The following is a 15,700-nucleotide window of genomic DNA, read 5'->3' on the forward strand; positions in this document are numbered from 1 at the left end:
TGCCAGAATGAATGAATGAATGAATCAATCAATCAATCGGACATCTCAGAAATGTTTAGAATATTCACTCAGGGAACAACAAAGTCAGGTTTACAGAAAAGACCAAATGAAAGGCTTTATTTTTTCAGTGACTTAGCTAATATGATAGGAATTATGAACTGATTCTGTAAACAACACTGGCTAGTCATTAATTATAGTAATAATGAGCACGACTCCATCATCAGACAGCAACCTACACTTGCATGTGGTATGCTGCATGCCAGGTCCTATGGCCAATCCTATTTGCAACCCTCTGATGTATGTGCCATGCTGACCCCCATTGTACAAGTGAGGAAACCAAGGTACAGACAGATTAGGGCCACACTCTCAACCACTGTAATAATGCCACCTCATGAGAGATACAAAATTGAACAATGGCTCTGGCTTTCAAGTAGTTCAAAATGAAAAAAGAGGACAGAGCCATTTGAAAATATTAGTCCACAGTGTGAAATACGTGCTATAACATGGGGCAGTAGCATGCCAAAGTTCTTACTACAGACATTGATGAGTGATTTAGGGGAATCTTCATTGAGAAGGAATCCTGCTCTGGGACTTGTCTTCCTATTCACAACTTAAGGACCAAAACTAGATGTTTAAAACTGAATATTTCCAGCAAGCATTTGTGAAAGTGTAGGTTTCCAGAAAAATATTGTAGCAACTGAGATAAGAAAAACAAAAGATATTTACATAGGCCAACTAAGTTTCAAGTACTTATTCAAAATTAAATCAAATCATTAGCTTGTAAGGAATTTTTTAAACAGTTTGAAAAATATGAGGAAAGAAAAGATCTAAAAGAAAAAAATCTACATTTTTGTATACCTTTTGAATTTGGATTGAAAAATAAAAACAGTTCAAAGATTTCTATTGCCTGGATACATCTGCTTTCTAAATATATTAAAAATAGCACTGTTATCTAACCCCAGACAGTAGTAACTATCAGGATATTGAAATTCAGATGCTAAAATTGAATAATTTTTAAAAAGTCATAGTGTTGATACTTACATTAAGCAGCTGTTCAAAGGCAAAACTAAAGCCCTTCTTATAATCTGTGATTCCTTTTGCTGTGATATTATTCACTGCATCTTTCAACACTTTCTTATTTCTTACGTTTGCTTGGACAAGGTGCTGAAAACAGCTTACATCCTGAGCATTGCTGTTAAACTGCAAAAGATAAAAAAGTAAGTTTATAAATGAATATTAAAATCAACCATACAACTTTCATTGAACTTGTGTTTTATACTTCTCAACCCCATTGCATCCCATTCTCTTTCAAAAGGAAAAAGTGAGTAGATCAGGAAGAAACGCACACTAAAGACCAAATGATAATTTTCATCTAAGCCATCAACTCCTACTGCAAACCCTGAGCCTATTGCTTATTTTCCTATTGATAAATTTGAGATTTGAGTTACGTGAGGTCCCTTCTGATTCTCAAATTTGATGAGCATGTAAACAACAACAACAACAACAACAACAACAAATCCCAGAACAATGAAATATATTCAAAATCCAGAAGTGCCATGAGACGCCTGCCCAGGATGAAGGGAGAAGTTGAACATTTTAATACCCTTTTATCAGGAAAGACTGGTTGGAGCAACTGAATGGAGAATAGATATTCAGTAATTTTGAAATTTGCTGGTAGAGTCTTTCTATGGAGGCTAAAACAAGAAGTGATCTGAAATTAGTGGTCTTTTAGAAATAACCCTCTAGAGGTTATATATAGAAGGAGGGGCGATCCTGGAGGCAGGACGAAGGGTAAGTAGATCACCACAGACAGTTATTGCTGTGAGCAACGAGGCCCTGGGCAAGAAAGAGCCGAGAACATAATCTCCAGTAATTCCTGCCCAAAACTGAAGGTTTAAGAATATTCACCAAAGTGATTTCACCAACCCTATAAAAATCACTCACATAGTTTATTGGATATTTCCCCAAAATCCAGAACAAAAGGACTGCAATAAGGTCCAGGACGCTAAGATGAGTGGGATCATCATTTAAGTACTTCTGCAATTTGTGTAAGTTCCTCATTGTTCTTGGGGCCTAGACTGTCACTCTGCAAGATGAGAATGATAATAAAAAACAGACTCGCAAGAAGGCAGGGGACTAGCCAGGTAAAATACTCTCAGATCACAAACATTCAAGGGATCTTCAAAAAGTTCATGGAAAAGATTGGTATTATCTCTTAACTCCATTTTTTCCACGAACTTTTTGAAATACCTTTGCATAATTAAATAATTTTAATGGGTGAGCCACAAGGGATTTCGTATTCTTGTGAATATAATGTGTCATTCTTCTTTCTCTAAAGATCACTGAGCCCAATATTATAAGGTGCACTGCACAATTCATCAAGCCTTTCAGCAAATACTTACTAGCCACTCGCTATATGCTAGGAATCAAGCAGGTGATAGTTTGTGCTTTCAGACATTAAGTAAATTATTCACACATACACACAAGTACACAAACACACGCATACCACATATATAAGGATACACTTACATGGTATTTACTATGTACTGCATTTATTATGTACTGTACAAATACTAATTGTTTCCTCTTTGCAAATGCTCTAGAATATGAGCATTATCATTTTCCCCATTTTATCCATGAGGAGACTTAAGCATGGAGAGGTTAAATAACTTGTCCCTAGCCACATACCTCACAAGTGATAGAGAGTCAGGATTCAAACCAGCCCTGTGGCACAGGTCTGTGATTTTAACTGTTCCTGCACCGCCTCTCAATATAGTACGATAAATTATGGTTAGTTCTGTAAAGCAATATATTACTATGTTGTAGGAGACAATATCAGGGCAGGGGTTTCTAATTTGTGACTGTGAGCAGTTGAGGGAAAATTCCCCTGGGAAATGGCACCTCTTGTGATTCCAGAGAAATGTTCCAGTGAGGAATATGGAGGAAGAACATTCCAGGCAAATAGAATAACACGTGCAAAGGCACTGGTGCATGTGTGCGTGTGCATGTGCGTGTGTGCATGTGTGCGTGCGTGCGTGTGCGCACACGCATAGGGAAAAAGCTTTTTAATGAAATATAGAGGAGAGTTTAGTTTGGTCACATATGAGGACAAATGATGTATAATGAATTCAGAGGGGAAGGCAAGGGCTGAATCTTGTACAATCCAATGAAAATGTTGAAGAAGTGTGATTTTTATTCTCTGTCAAATGGCAAGTTGCTAGAGGATTTTAAGCCAAATGAAAAAATAATTTAATCTAGAACTTTAATTGTATGGAAAATAGATTTAAGGTGAGTAAAATTTAAAGAAAGAAGGATCATTAGGAGGCTTTGTAGTAACTTAGATGAAAATACATAGTAGCTTTGGAATTCATGGAGATGGTTAGAAAGGGAAGGATTCAAGATATATATTTGAGAGTCAATAGGAGGATATGGTGGTGAATTTAGTATGTGTGTGAGTAACTGAGCGGTATCTTGAATAACAGCCAGGCTTCTGGAATGAGCATCTGGCTGGCTGGAGAACTGGAAGAATGGCCGGTTCAGGGATAACTGAGAAATGGGAAAGAGAAGCACACAGAGTTCAACTTTGGGTGAGATTCCAATATATGTGAAATATGCAAGCAGAGATGTCAAGAAATGATAACATTTAAAGCATGAGGCTCAAAAGAAGTCTTGGCTAAAGATTGAAAAAAAAAAAGAAGGCTTCAGCATAAAAATTTGGGTTAGAGCTATGTGAATAAAAGTGAAGCAGAGTTAGGAATACCTGAGAAAACTGAGTGAGAGCTAGTGCTCAGGGAGACAAAAAGGACATAGGAGATTGGACTGTCTTGGATGATGAAAGGAAAAAAAAAAAGTGTCTCAAGAGGGAGACGCTGCAGTGCAGAGACAGAGAAGGTGAGGACTTAAAACTGCCCATCGCATTCATCCACATGATGCAGGTGGTTTCTGTGGGGGCAGAACAGACAGAAGGCAGCAGCATGTGCCAAGGCCAACCTTCAAAGTGCCTTGGCTGGGAAGCAGAACAGAAAAACAGGGTGGCACCTCCAGGGTGGACCTGGGGTCAAGAAAAGTCTTCTTTAAAGCAAGGGGTCACTAGAGTATCAGAGGATTGGCATTGAAAAGAGAAGGAAGAAAAGTGTGCAGGAAACAGAAAAGAAATGAAAAACCACATTTTGGGGAAGGTGGGGAAGGATGGGATCCAGATGGCATATTGAGGAACAGCTCTTTGGAAAAATGCATATCAACTTCATTATTGTAGGAAAGAAGAGTGGAAGCTGAGTAGAAATGCAGGTGGTATGCAGATTTGGTGCTGACAAGATGATGAAGTCACTGTCTGTGGCTTTGTCTCCTTTAATGAACAACGAGGCAAGGTGATCAGGATAAGGTAAGGGAGGAGACGGAAAGTCTGGAGAGAAAGGAGATAAAACAGGAAGTAAACTGTCCTGCACACATAAATAATTTCAGCCCTTTCTCATTTTTATTTTGAACACGACTTTTAGGTACATCATATGTATGAGAATAAAGTTCCAATACATTTATTTACTGTTTACAGTCAAACGATCAGTCCCACTGCCTCTTTCATCACCCTTCCTTTCTTTGATAATTTGATGCAATCTTATTCTACATGTTCCATTTTGAAAACAAACAAACCTTGAGAATTCTTCCATATTAGTTTTAAAAAAAAAATAAAAAGTTTGTCAATACGTTAATAGTAAAATGTCTGACCTTAGAAAATTATTAGAAACAGTTGCAGGAAATGTTCCTGATTTAGTTAAACCATGAATCATCACAAAGGTACAAGTTATACAGAAATTGAGCCCTGAATAATGTATTGTCCTAAGTCTTTCAGTTGACCTTGACCTGCTTTTAACACAGAAAAGTGAAGCATTGCATTAAGTCGGTTTAACATAGACTGATTAAATGTAAATTCAATTCATTAAATACAAATTCAGCGGTGTATAACAGAAATAATTTTATTGTACTCATAATAAAACTCATAAATAATGCAGAGGAAGGAATAACTTATGAAGTATAACTCCCTATAGCAAATCTTATTCTCCTAGGAAAGTGATGAGAAATTTTTAAAGTTCTAAATTAATAAGAATATGGCACAGACATCTTAGATAGACACATCTGCTTTTAGAATATCTATGTCTATCTATCTACTTACGTACCTACCTACCTATGTACCTATTTAAAAAAAAAAAAACGTTAATTTTCACGAACTAAAATGGCAGTATTTGGCAACATGTTTCCAGATATGAATTTAAAACCACATATTATAAACCTTAGAGCAGAAGTATAATAATGTAACATTACAAAGCTTGGAAATTGTTTATGGTGAGTGAAAAGATAGATTTAAGGAGCTCTCCTTTTTTTATGTATTAAGAAAATATTTGTTTTCAAAGTGTATACTTAACACTGCAGAGTCAGAAATCTGAACTGAAATTACAGTGATTCAGTTTCTGATCCCATAAAATTCAACCAAGTAGGTCTCTGATTACAGCTGCTAAGAAAAATCTCTGCTAGCATGTTTTGGTAGGAAGGTGTGTGGGTTAACATGAGCATCTGCAGCAGAAATGACGGAGGACTTTACCTTTACTCCAACATTTGGACAGTCTTTCCTTTTCCCCTTCCACATACCTTGTTCCTCTGCCTATGACTCTTTTCCTCCCTTCTTCACTCAGTTTTTCACGTAGTGCAACATCCTTTCCTCATGAAAGGCTTTCATGACCTTCCCTGACTAGACGAAATCACACCATCATAAGCTCTCCTAAGTCTATGTCTCTTTTTTACAGAACACATCGCAGTTATAACCTGACATTTCTCGTGTGATATCCTAATAGACTCTTCCATTGGACTATTAGCCCTTGTGGCCAAAGAAAATGTCCATTCCACCACTGCATCTTCATTACTTGGCTTGTAATAGTTATGCTGTAGATATTTACTGAATGAACGATGAATTTTCCATTTGATTCCTTGGATGTGAAGTATAAGAAAATTAGAAGCCAGTGCAAAATGTGGATCAATCTAGCTACAGACTTGTAAGTAGATGATCTGTGTTTTAGCTCTGAAATATGTTGCTAAACTGGTACATTCATAAATATAAATATTCTGTCCAAAAAGACACTGTTAAAATAGTCAAAGTGCAAATGTGTAAGCACATAGTACAGAGCCTGGCACATAGCAGATATTAAACTGCAACTCTGCCATTTAAAAAATTGTTTTAGTTAAAAACATGTGTGCACTCAATACTGAGATCAGAACGGATTCCTAATTTGTGAGAAATATTGAGATTAACAATATCAGCTACAGTGACCTTTAAATAAAATTCATTAACAAGATGCTAAAAGTGTCCCTCAAACATTAGTTTAGTATTTGAAACAGTTTCTAACAAAACTCTGATCATTATATTTCAATGCTTCCAAAGAACCTTCCTATTAAATATAAGTCAATTACACACATCAAATTAAAAGACACATTTGGGCCAAAACAAAGTATTAATTTCTCAAATGAAATAAGCCAAACTCTTGGTTTTGTAATGGCAGTATCCATTTTTGTCTGATGTCCTCTGCTCAATAAGAAATCATTCCCAAAATCTCTCTGCGGAGGACTTCGCTGGTCATGGCACTGTCCTGGGAGAGCAACAACGAAATGTTGGCACCGCTTCAATGCCCATCACAAGTCAAAGCAGCACAAAGATCCTGAAAAGTACCCTTTGCCAAGGAATGGCCACTGTAAGACACCTTCCTGGAACACCAAGTGTCCCTTTGAAAGGGTTAGTGGGCTCAAGTAGTTTTGCACATTAAGAATTGAGGACAAAAGAAATCCCTAAGGTGATTTCTTTCACTTGGAACTGCAGGGAAAGAGAAGCAGACTATTTAAACTCTGCCCACTCTGTCTGACTTTTAATTTCCACCTCCCACCTCACAAAGACTGTTCTTTTTGTACATGGGTTCTAAACTGTTGTAAAGGCAGACTTACAGTAAGGTACTTTGAACGTTGTTTAGTCATCAAACATTTGTAAAGGGCAAAAATAGGACATAATTTATAATTCCTCAGCTTTTGAAAACTGTTCAATATCTAAATTATTTCTTAGATGTCTTAATGTTTTGTTTCCTCTCTTTTTTGCATGCGAAAGAAATACGGTGCAAAATTGTGGACTTAAGCTGTGAAGATGATAAGCAAAGAGGGAAAAATACCACATGTACTCACTTATAAGTGGGAACTAAGACAAAAGGAAGGAAAAAAAGACCACAGTGGTGCATTGGACTTGCAGAAGGAGAGAACATACCTTGGAAACAAAGTGGGGTGGGGGAGAAGGGGAAGGAGGACACGGGGTACAATTGCAATTTATAGTAATGGGCATGCTGCCAGTATGGATCTGGCCTTCGCATCTTGGGTGTGAGGGGTGACAATCAGCTTTGTATCTCATGAATATTCATAACCAATGAAAACATAAAGCAATATAAATATTTATCTCACTTTACATCATAGCAAGAAAATATAATAGGCTATCATATTGTGTATGCAATATATCTATTATGTGAATTATATTAATGATTGCATGCCAAATTGGAAAAGAGATGGGCATGTCGATCCCGTGGCGCACTTGGGAGAGTGTGGCGCTGGGAGCGCAGTGCAGCAGGTCACAAAACAGACAAAAAAAAAGACAAAAAAAAGAGAGATGGGCATGTAATATAGCAGAAAGTAAGGTTATATCATAAACAAATAAATTTGAAAATATAGAGGAAAAATAAATCCAGACCTGCCTGCTTTTAGAACATGGGTATTTTTTTAAGGTTAAAAAAAATTAGTGAGCTTCTTTACATAAGTTAGTTCTAGTAAATAACTTATATAAAACTCATATAATAATTAATAATCTAAATTTAAAAAACAACTTAAAATTTTGCATATTAGGCAGTAAATCACAAATTGCAGTATCAGATGCTACCCACACTTTGGCCACCAGGTGGCGATGCAGGAAAATAAAAGTGAACAGGCTGTAACCTTCAAAATCTTGGTTATGCTTGCTTTTTGCATATATTCTTATTAAAAATACTTTTTTAAATTTTTAATTTTCCCATTTTTTATAGAAAATTTGGAAACTAGAAAATATTATATAAAAACAAAATTATTATTTTAAAACTCAGAAAAAATAGCTGATAACATTTATCCATACAGATATGGATATACTTGGATTCCCAGTTAAGAAAGACTTCTGGGTTTTTTATCTATTTGCAAATTACTTTCCAGAAATTCTGTGCCAATTTAAAGTATATGTGTGCCAGTTTCACTGCACTCTCATCAACACTTAACATTTTTTATTTGCTACATTTTAAGTAAAAAGCATACTTCAATATTTTAATTACTTGAATTGCTTGGATTGGTAGTGAAATGAAACTTTTTCTCATATATTAATTCTATACAGTTCTATGAATTGTAAGTCCTCTTTTTCCAGTTCATTACTTACCTTTTTTTTAATATTTGGATTTATTATACCAATGATTCTTTTGTCCTAGTATCCAGTTTATTATCTGTTAATATTTTTGACAAATAATGATAAAAAGCTACCAAAACTTCCATATTATTTTTCAATAAAGATTATCAACCTTACTTATAAACCAGTTGACTGTCTCTAGTACAAGCACAAAATAAGTTTTCCAGTACAAAATTGTCAAAATTTGATGTCAAAAGTTTAAAGGACAACAAAACTGGAGAGTCATCATCCAACCTCATATAAAAACGAGGTGCAATTGCACTCTTGTAAGATACGAAACCAGCTTCAAAATCAATTACAAATAATGTGGTTGGGAAGAAAGCAAGAAAAACAACTGGTAGAATTCCCACACAAATATGGACAAATAAATGTTCAAATAAAACACTTCATCAATGGAAAAAAAAAATGTTGCTATGAACGTTGGTGTACAGGCCAGCATACCCTTTTAAGCCTGTTTCATAGTTTAAAACTGATCTTTCATTAAACCATAAAACACTTCTTTTAAAATTGGCTTCATGGTAAATAGGGCAAAAAGTCACAAAGCACTTCTCTTTCATATACACAGAGAGCAACATGTGCTGATAATTTATTCATAGTTTTGTTCAAGTATAATGTATCTCTGTTCACATCACTTACCTTTTAATTTGAACATACGAACCTACTACTTTATGATTTCTTAAAATAATTTTGTGCTTAAAAAATCATCCATCTATCACTCTGGTAAATATTAACATATAGCCACTACTAATGTTTCATGGGTTTTTTAATTTTATATTTTGGTGTTTAGTCATGGTGGAATTTATTTTCCTCAATACCACAAGGTAAGAAATTAAGCTATTTTCTTTTTCAAGTATTCAATTTTCCCCTTTGTTGAATAATTATTGGTTCATGATCCATTCTTTATAAGTTATGATTTTAGATATATTTCTATAATTTTTTATTCCTTTGTTTCATGAACTTTTTAATATTAATAATAAAAGTATTAGCTAAAACGTATTGAGAATCACACGTGTGCCAGACTAAACACTTTACTACATTATGTTACTTAACATTCCACAAGATATGTTTTAGCTTTTAAATGGTTCCTATTATATCGTTGAGAAAATGAGGCTTATAACGTTCAACAAAATGCCCAGAGTCACACAGCAACCAAGAGTCAGAGCTCAACTTCAAATCCAAACTTCCTGACATGTTTTCTCTAAGGTGTTTAATCACTTTGGATTTACATGCATGTTAATACCAGAAGAGTAAGCTGCCACACCCTGCCATGTTACTTTTTTCATAATGGTCTTCCTACTGAACTTTAGAAAATTTTTTCTTGTCATATTAAAATTGCATTTATTAATAAGTTAGAAAAACTGACATCGCCACATCAGTCTGCTTTTCATTCCAGGAAGAATTGTTCATTAATTCCACATTTCAACTCTTCTAAATATATCTCATACTGTGGACGTGAACCCCTTCCCCCACCCTTGAATATTAACTGACTAGCTTTGCTGCTTCTGTAATTAGCTTGCACAAGGTTTTACAAGCCCCTGCGGGTGGGACTTCCCAAACCACCCAAAGTACACCCAGTTCCAGGAAGAAAGTATGCTCACCCGATTCCAGGAACAGCATGAACAGTTCCTTATCTTTGGACACCAAGGGAGGAAAGAGGGGAAAGGGAGGAGTAGACCATTGGTTAATACCTCAGTCCTTCCTTTGCCCGCCAAAAGCTAAAAGCCCAATGGTTTTAAAAATTGCTTAAAGTGGCCAATAAACGGCGTACAACCCATCCTGTTACCAAAGTCTGCCTACCAAACTGTATAAAAGATGCTTGAGTTAAGAGCTCGGGGCCGTTTCTGTCCTGAAGACAGAGCAACCCCAGCATGCTGGAAATAAAAAACCTCTTGCTTGATTGCAGCGATCTCTGTCTCCTGGTCTTTGCGAGATGAGCCTTCCCAGCAAGTAAGATTCGCACTTTTGGGCCAAATCTTTTGGTGCATTGGCCAGGAAGCAGCTCTCTCTCTGGGACCAGAGACTAGAGAACGGAGGAACACTCGAGCAGGTACTGCGGTTGTCTGTCTGTCTGCTGTGTCTGTCTTTGTGTCTTTGTTGTCTACTGTAATCTGGTTTCGGTTTTTCGGAGGCTCTGAGATGGAGTCACTGGTCTGGTTTCGGATTTTCTGAGGCTCCGAGGCAGAGCCATCGGTCTGTAGTGGTCATAGCGGTGGGTAGACGTACCGGCATGTCACGGCCACAGGAATCCTAGAGGGCGCTCCAGATTCCTCTGTTGGAGACGAACAGGTTCGGCTCCACGGGAGATCTCTAAGAAGTTGTGGCGCCCGTGGCAGGGGCGCATCAGTGTTTTGGTTTTTGTTTGTCTGGTTGCGCGTGTGTTGGGACTGACGACTTTCTGGGGCGACATGGGGCAGACTGTCTCTACCCCTTTAAATCTGACTCTGAAATACTGTACTGACGTGAAGGCCAGAGCTAATAATTTGTCTGTCTGTTTGTGTTTGAGTAACTAAGTTTGCGCCTTTTGGTCATTAAAGACCTGATGACTGAAAGAAATTATTTTTTCTCAGTTTCTCCTGGCAAGCTTGAAAAACCAAGCACTGTAATTAGCTAAGTCTCTGGACAAAATTTGTCTATCTGTGCACAGAGTTCTGCAAGTGTTATAAGAAAAACTCACTGTCTATGACATTTCAGCCAAGATAAAGAAAAACCTGTTAGAAGAATCAAGGCCACTCGGAGATTCTGTTTTTCTTATACAACTCAGCCAGTTCTAGCTAAATGTAAACATTAAACTAAAACTGAAGGGGAAAAAAAAAGGGGGTAAAAAAGTTTTTTGAAAATCACACTGCTATGAGAAATGTTTTCGGAATTATCTGTTTGGGTTTACTGGTCAAACAGGATTACATTTGTCTTTGCTAGAGGTTTTAAAGTTAACGTTATAAGCCCAGCCTAAAACAGAATGATCTTTGATCATGGGATTTTTAAATAAATAAAGCTAATTTAGTATTGTTGGTGAAAAAGGAAATCAGTATGCAGGAAAAGAGGCGATATAAAAAAAAGCTGTGGATATAGATAAATTGTGGTTAGGAGGGCTGAAAAAAAAAAGAGGATACTTCATTGTGAAAAAGCATCTTGTGTAGTGAACTTTTGTCCTAGAGCAAAATGACTGGTTATTTAGGATGTGGGAAGTATAGGACAAATGAAAAATCTAAAGCATGTCATCGAAGGTCCGAGTAAGTGGTAATAATGGTTTGTGAACAGCGAATTTATGAAAGAATTTTGTGTATGATTAAAATGACTATAATTAAAAGGCAATTAGCTAAGTTTTTCTAAAGACTAAACTTAATATTAAGAAATCTGATGAGTTTATAGAACTACTAATTAAGATCAAGTAAAGCAAAAATTAAGTATACGAAGTTAAGTAACTGATAAAAATGTTTTGTAACTTGCATTATTTGTTCTTTACTTAAATGTTTTGTTTTAAGGAAACTTTTTCTCTAAGCTATCTATAACTTATAGCAATTTGGTAAAATGTACTTTAAAAACAAAGATAAAAATATTTGCCTTTTTCCTCTTTGATTCCTCCAAAATTTGAAAACTATTTGTGAGTATCCTTCTGATTTTAATGGTAATATGGTTATTTAAATAAATATAATAAAAATTTGCTCCTTTATATAATAGTATACAATTTGAAAGGTTAATTATAAAATAACATGTCTACCTGGGAATAAGTCTTCCCAGCACTGAGGCATCCATACAAAGAAAAGTAAAACCTTTTCAATCAGAAAATTAATCTTCAATGCTTCCATGAGGAATGTTTTGATAGACAAAGGGGAAATGATGTCTTGTCTACACAAGCAGTTCTCTAAAGTTTCATAAACTTGAAGGAAGAGACTCATGACTTGGATGAGACATCCTGTTCCTAAACAAAGGATTCATGTAAGTTCTTAAAATTCTTGATGTACCAATTAATGTATAGCTTGCTAACTCTGAGTAAGCCACCTGTTGTGAATCAACTGTTAAGACAATAGATAAACAAATGCCCTTGATCCTCTGCGCCACTCCAGCTGGGCAACAAGAGCTATGTCCTCCATCATGTCAAATAGTTCCATTAAACATTAACCCCTACTACACCCTGAAAACATCTTGAAGCAGTCAGATGAGTCGGTGGCCCATTCCATAAAAGTGGAAAGAGCTATTGACAATGGAGAATTGTTGGAGTGAACAGGACTGAAGCCATTTTGGGACCTAAAGCAGCCTGGGCTACGCAGGCAGGGAGGTCCTTTTTAAAGGACAGGTTTTTTTTCCTCTGTACTCTTGCTTCCCATCCCCTGACTTTCTTGTCCCACTTACTAAGTAAAAAAAACAAGGCTGAGAAGCTAACCAGTACTTTGCAAAGCTAACAGTTCTTTCTTTGAGTCTTGTAGAATTTTGAGAAATGATCAAGGCCAAATGACTGGAAGCTGACCTTGGGCACTAGCCAAGTACACTGGCACAAATCAAAATCTTGCAGGGTCCTGAGATAACAGCAAAGATGAAAGCAGAAACCAGATGAGGCCTCAGCAAGACCTTGTACCTGACTCACAAACATGGACCCCTCATAGCTCACGTCTCCCCCCCCCCCTTTTGCCCTTACGCCAGGCCCCAGGGCCCAAGAACCCTTTATGGTCTATGTTCCCTTTACCACAAGTGCTTTAATGAGCCACAAGGCCTAATTTCTCTCTTGGAGTCTGTCTTTTACACTCATCAGCCCACCTGGATGACTGTCAGCAGCTCCTCCAGGTCCTGTTCACCATCGAGGAGAAACAACGGATCCTCCTGGAGGCTCAAAAGAACGTTCCAGGAGCCGATGGGCGACCTACCCTCCTCCCTGATGTCATAGATGCAGGATTTCCGTTGACCAGACCTAACTGGGATTTTAACTCAGCAGAAAGTAGGGAGCACCTGAAGGTCTATCGCCAGGCTCTAATAGCAGGTCTCCAAGGGGCAGCAAAACGCCCCACCAATTTGACTAATGTAAGAGAGGTGATCCAGGGGCCCAATGAGTCTCCGTCAGCATTTTTGGAGAGACTCATGGAAGCATCCCGTCAGTTTACCCCATACGATCCTAGTAGTGAGGAGCACAAAGCTACAGTGACAGTTGCTTTTATTGACCAGTCTAGCAGAGACATCAGGAAGAAACTGCAGAAGCTTGCGGGGTTACAAGATAAGTCACTGAGGGAATTAGTGCAAGTGGCTGAAAAGGTTTATCATAATAGAGAGTCAGAGGAAGAAAAGGAAAAAAGAAAACAGAAAGAGCAAGAAGCTAAAAAATAAAGAAAAAAAAACCAAGAAAGAAATCTTCATAAAATTCTGGCCACTGTAGTTAGGGAAACTAGGGAACAGACAGTACTCATGGACTACCCAAAGAACGGTGGACCTAAGCATGGGCCGGGTATCCCACTCGTTCATTGTCATTCCTGAGTCCCCCTACCCACTACTGGGAAGAGACCTCCTCACCAAAATGGGTGCTCAAATTCATTTTGACCCCGACGGACCTCGGGTGCTAAATCAACAAAGAAAGCCTCTCCAGGTATTAACTCTCAGGTTGGAAGATGAATACCAATTGTTTAAAAAACAAGGGCGGGAGACCGGACAGATGGACTGGTGGTTAGAAAACTACCCCCGGGCGTGGGCAGAAACTGCAGGGATAGGGAAGGCTAAAAACTGGCCCCCTGTCCACATAGAACTGAAGGCTCAGGCCAGTCCTAAAGCTGTCCGACAATACCCAATGTCCCGAGAGGCACACGAAGGCATCCGACCCCACATTGCCCGTTTGCCCCAGCTGGGGATCCTACGGAAGTGCCAATCAGCCTGGAACACGCCCTTGCTACCGGCCCGAAAACCTGGGACTAATGACTACCAACCGGTCCAGGACCTCCGAGAGGTAAACAGGTGGGTGGCTGACCTCCACTCCACAGCTCCTAACCCCTATAGTCTTTTAAGCTCTTTACCCCCAGACAGGACCTGGTACTCGGTACTGGACCTCAAAGATGCCTTCTTCTGTTTACCTCTGGCTGTGAAAAGTCAAGATTATTTTGCCTTCGAATGGAAAGATCCGGAGACTGTCCTAGCAGGGCAACTCACATGGACCCGCCTGCCTCAAGAATTCAAAAACTCGCCCACCATCTTTGATGAGGCCCTCCACCAAGACTTGGCTATGTTCCGGGCCTCTAACCCCCAGGTAACTCTGTTACAGTATGTAGATGACCTCCTCCTGGCAGCAGCCGGTGAAGAACTGTGTCTGGAAGGAACAAAGCATCTCCTCACAGAGTTGGGAGAACTGGGCCATCGAGTCTCTGCCAAAAAAACGCTCAGATCTGCAAGCGACAGGTCAGTTACCTGGGGTACCTTCTTAAAGATGGGAAAAGGTGGTTGTCTGAGGCCAGAAAAGAGACAGTGTTTCACATTCCACCACCCGCTAATCCAAGACAAGTCAGGGAATTTTTAGGTACTGCCGGGTTCTGCTGCTTATAGATACCTGGTTTTGCTGAGATGGCAACCCTGTTATATCCCCTCACTAAAAACAGTCAGCCCTTCAAGTGGGGAAAGGAAGAACAACAGGCTTTTAACAACACCAAGACAGCCTTGATGTCTGCACCGGCTCTGGAGCTCCCCAACATAACTAAGCCCTTCCTTCCACCTGTATGTGGCAGAAAATAAGGGGGTTACAAAGGGGGTCCTAACTCAAAAACATGGGGCCCTGGAAAAGGCCTGTAGCATATCCGTCTAAAAAAACTAGACCCAGTAGCCTCGGGGTGGCCAGCTTGTCTAAGGATCATAGCGGCAGTAGCTGTTCTGGTAAAAGATGCTGACAGGTTAACTATGGGACAGAGTTTGGTAATTTCAGCACCTCATGCCTTAGAGAGTATTGTACACCAGCCCCCTGACCACTGGCTCACAAATGCTCGCATGACTCACTATCAGACTCTGTTACTGAACTCAGACTGGGTTACTTTTTCTCCCTCGGCGAGCTTAAATCCAGCCACATTGCTCCCAGACCCCGACCTTGACCGTCCTATCCATGACTGCCAACAAGTGCTTGCTGAGGCACATGGGTGGCGGAAAGATTTGTCAGATCAGCCTCTGATGGACGCTGAAGCCACCTGGTTCACCGATGGCAGCAGTTTCCTGGAGGAAGGGGTACAAAAAGCAGGAGCCGCTATT

General features: G+C 38.6%; 1 protein-coding gene across 4 annotated transcripts in view; it reads right to left on the reverse strand.

The window, feature by feature from the left end:
- The window catches only part of CACNA2D1 (calcium voltage-gated channel auxiliary subunit alpha2delta 1), a 486,082-nt gene that overhangs the window by 89,809 nt on the left and 380,573 nt on the right, over positions 1-15,700 (reverse strand). For all 4 annotated transcript variants that reach the window (XM_063100870.1, XM_063100872.1, XM_063100873.1 and 1 more), the window contains one exon: positions 1,042-1,200. In XM_063100870.1, coding sequence (XP_062956940.1) covers positions 1,042-1,200 — 159 coding nt within the window. The remainder of the gene's footprint in view (positions 1-1,041; positions 1,201-15,700) is intronic.

This window comes from Cynocephalus volans, chromosome 6 (genome assembly GCF_027409185.1).
Source record: "Cynocephalus volans isolate mCynVol1 chromosome 6, mCynVol1.pri, whole genome shotgun sequence".
Classification (NCBI taxonomy): domain Eukaryota; kingdom Metazoa; phylum Chordata; class Mammalia; order Dermoptera; family Cynocephalidae; genus Cynocephalus; species Cynocephalus volans.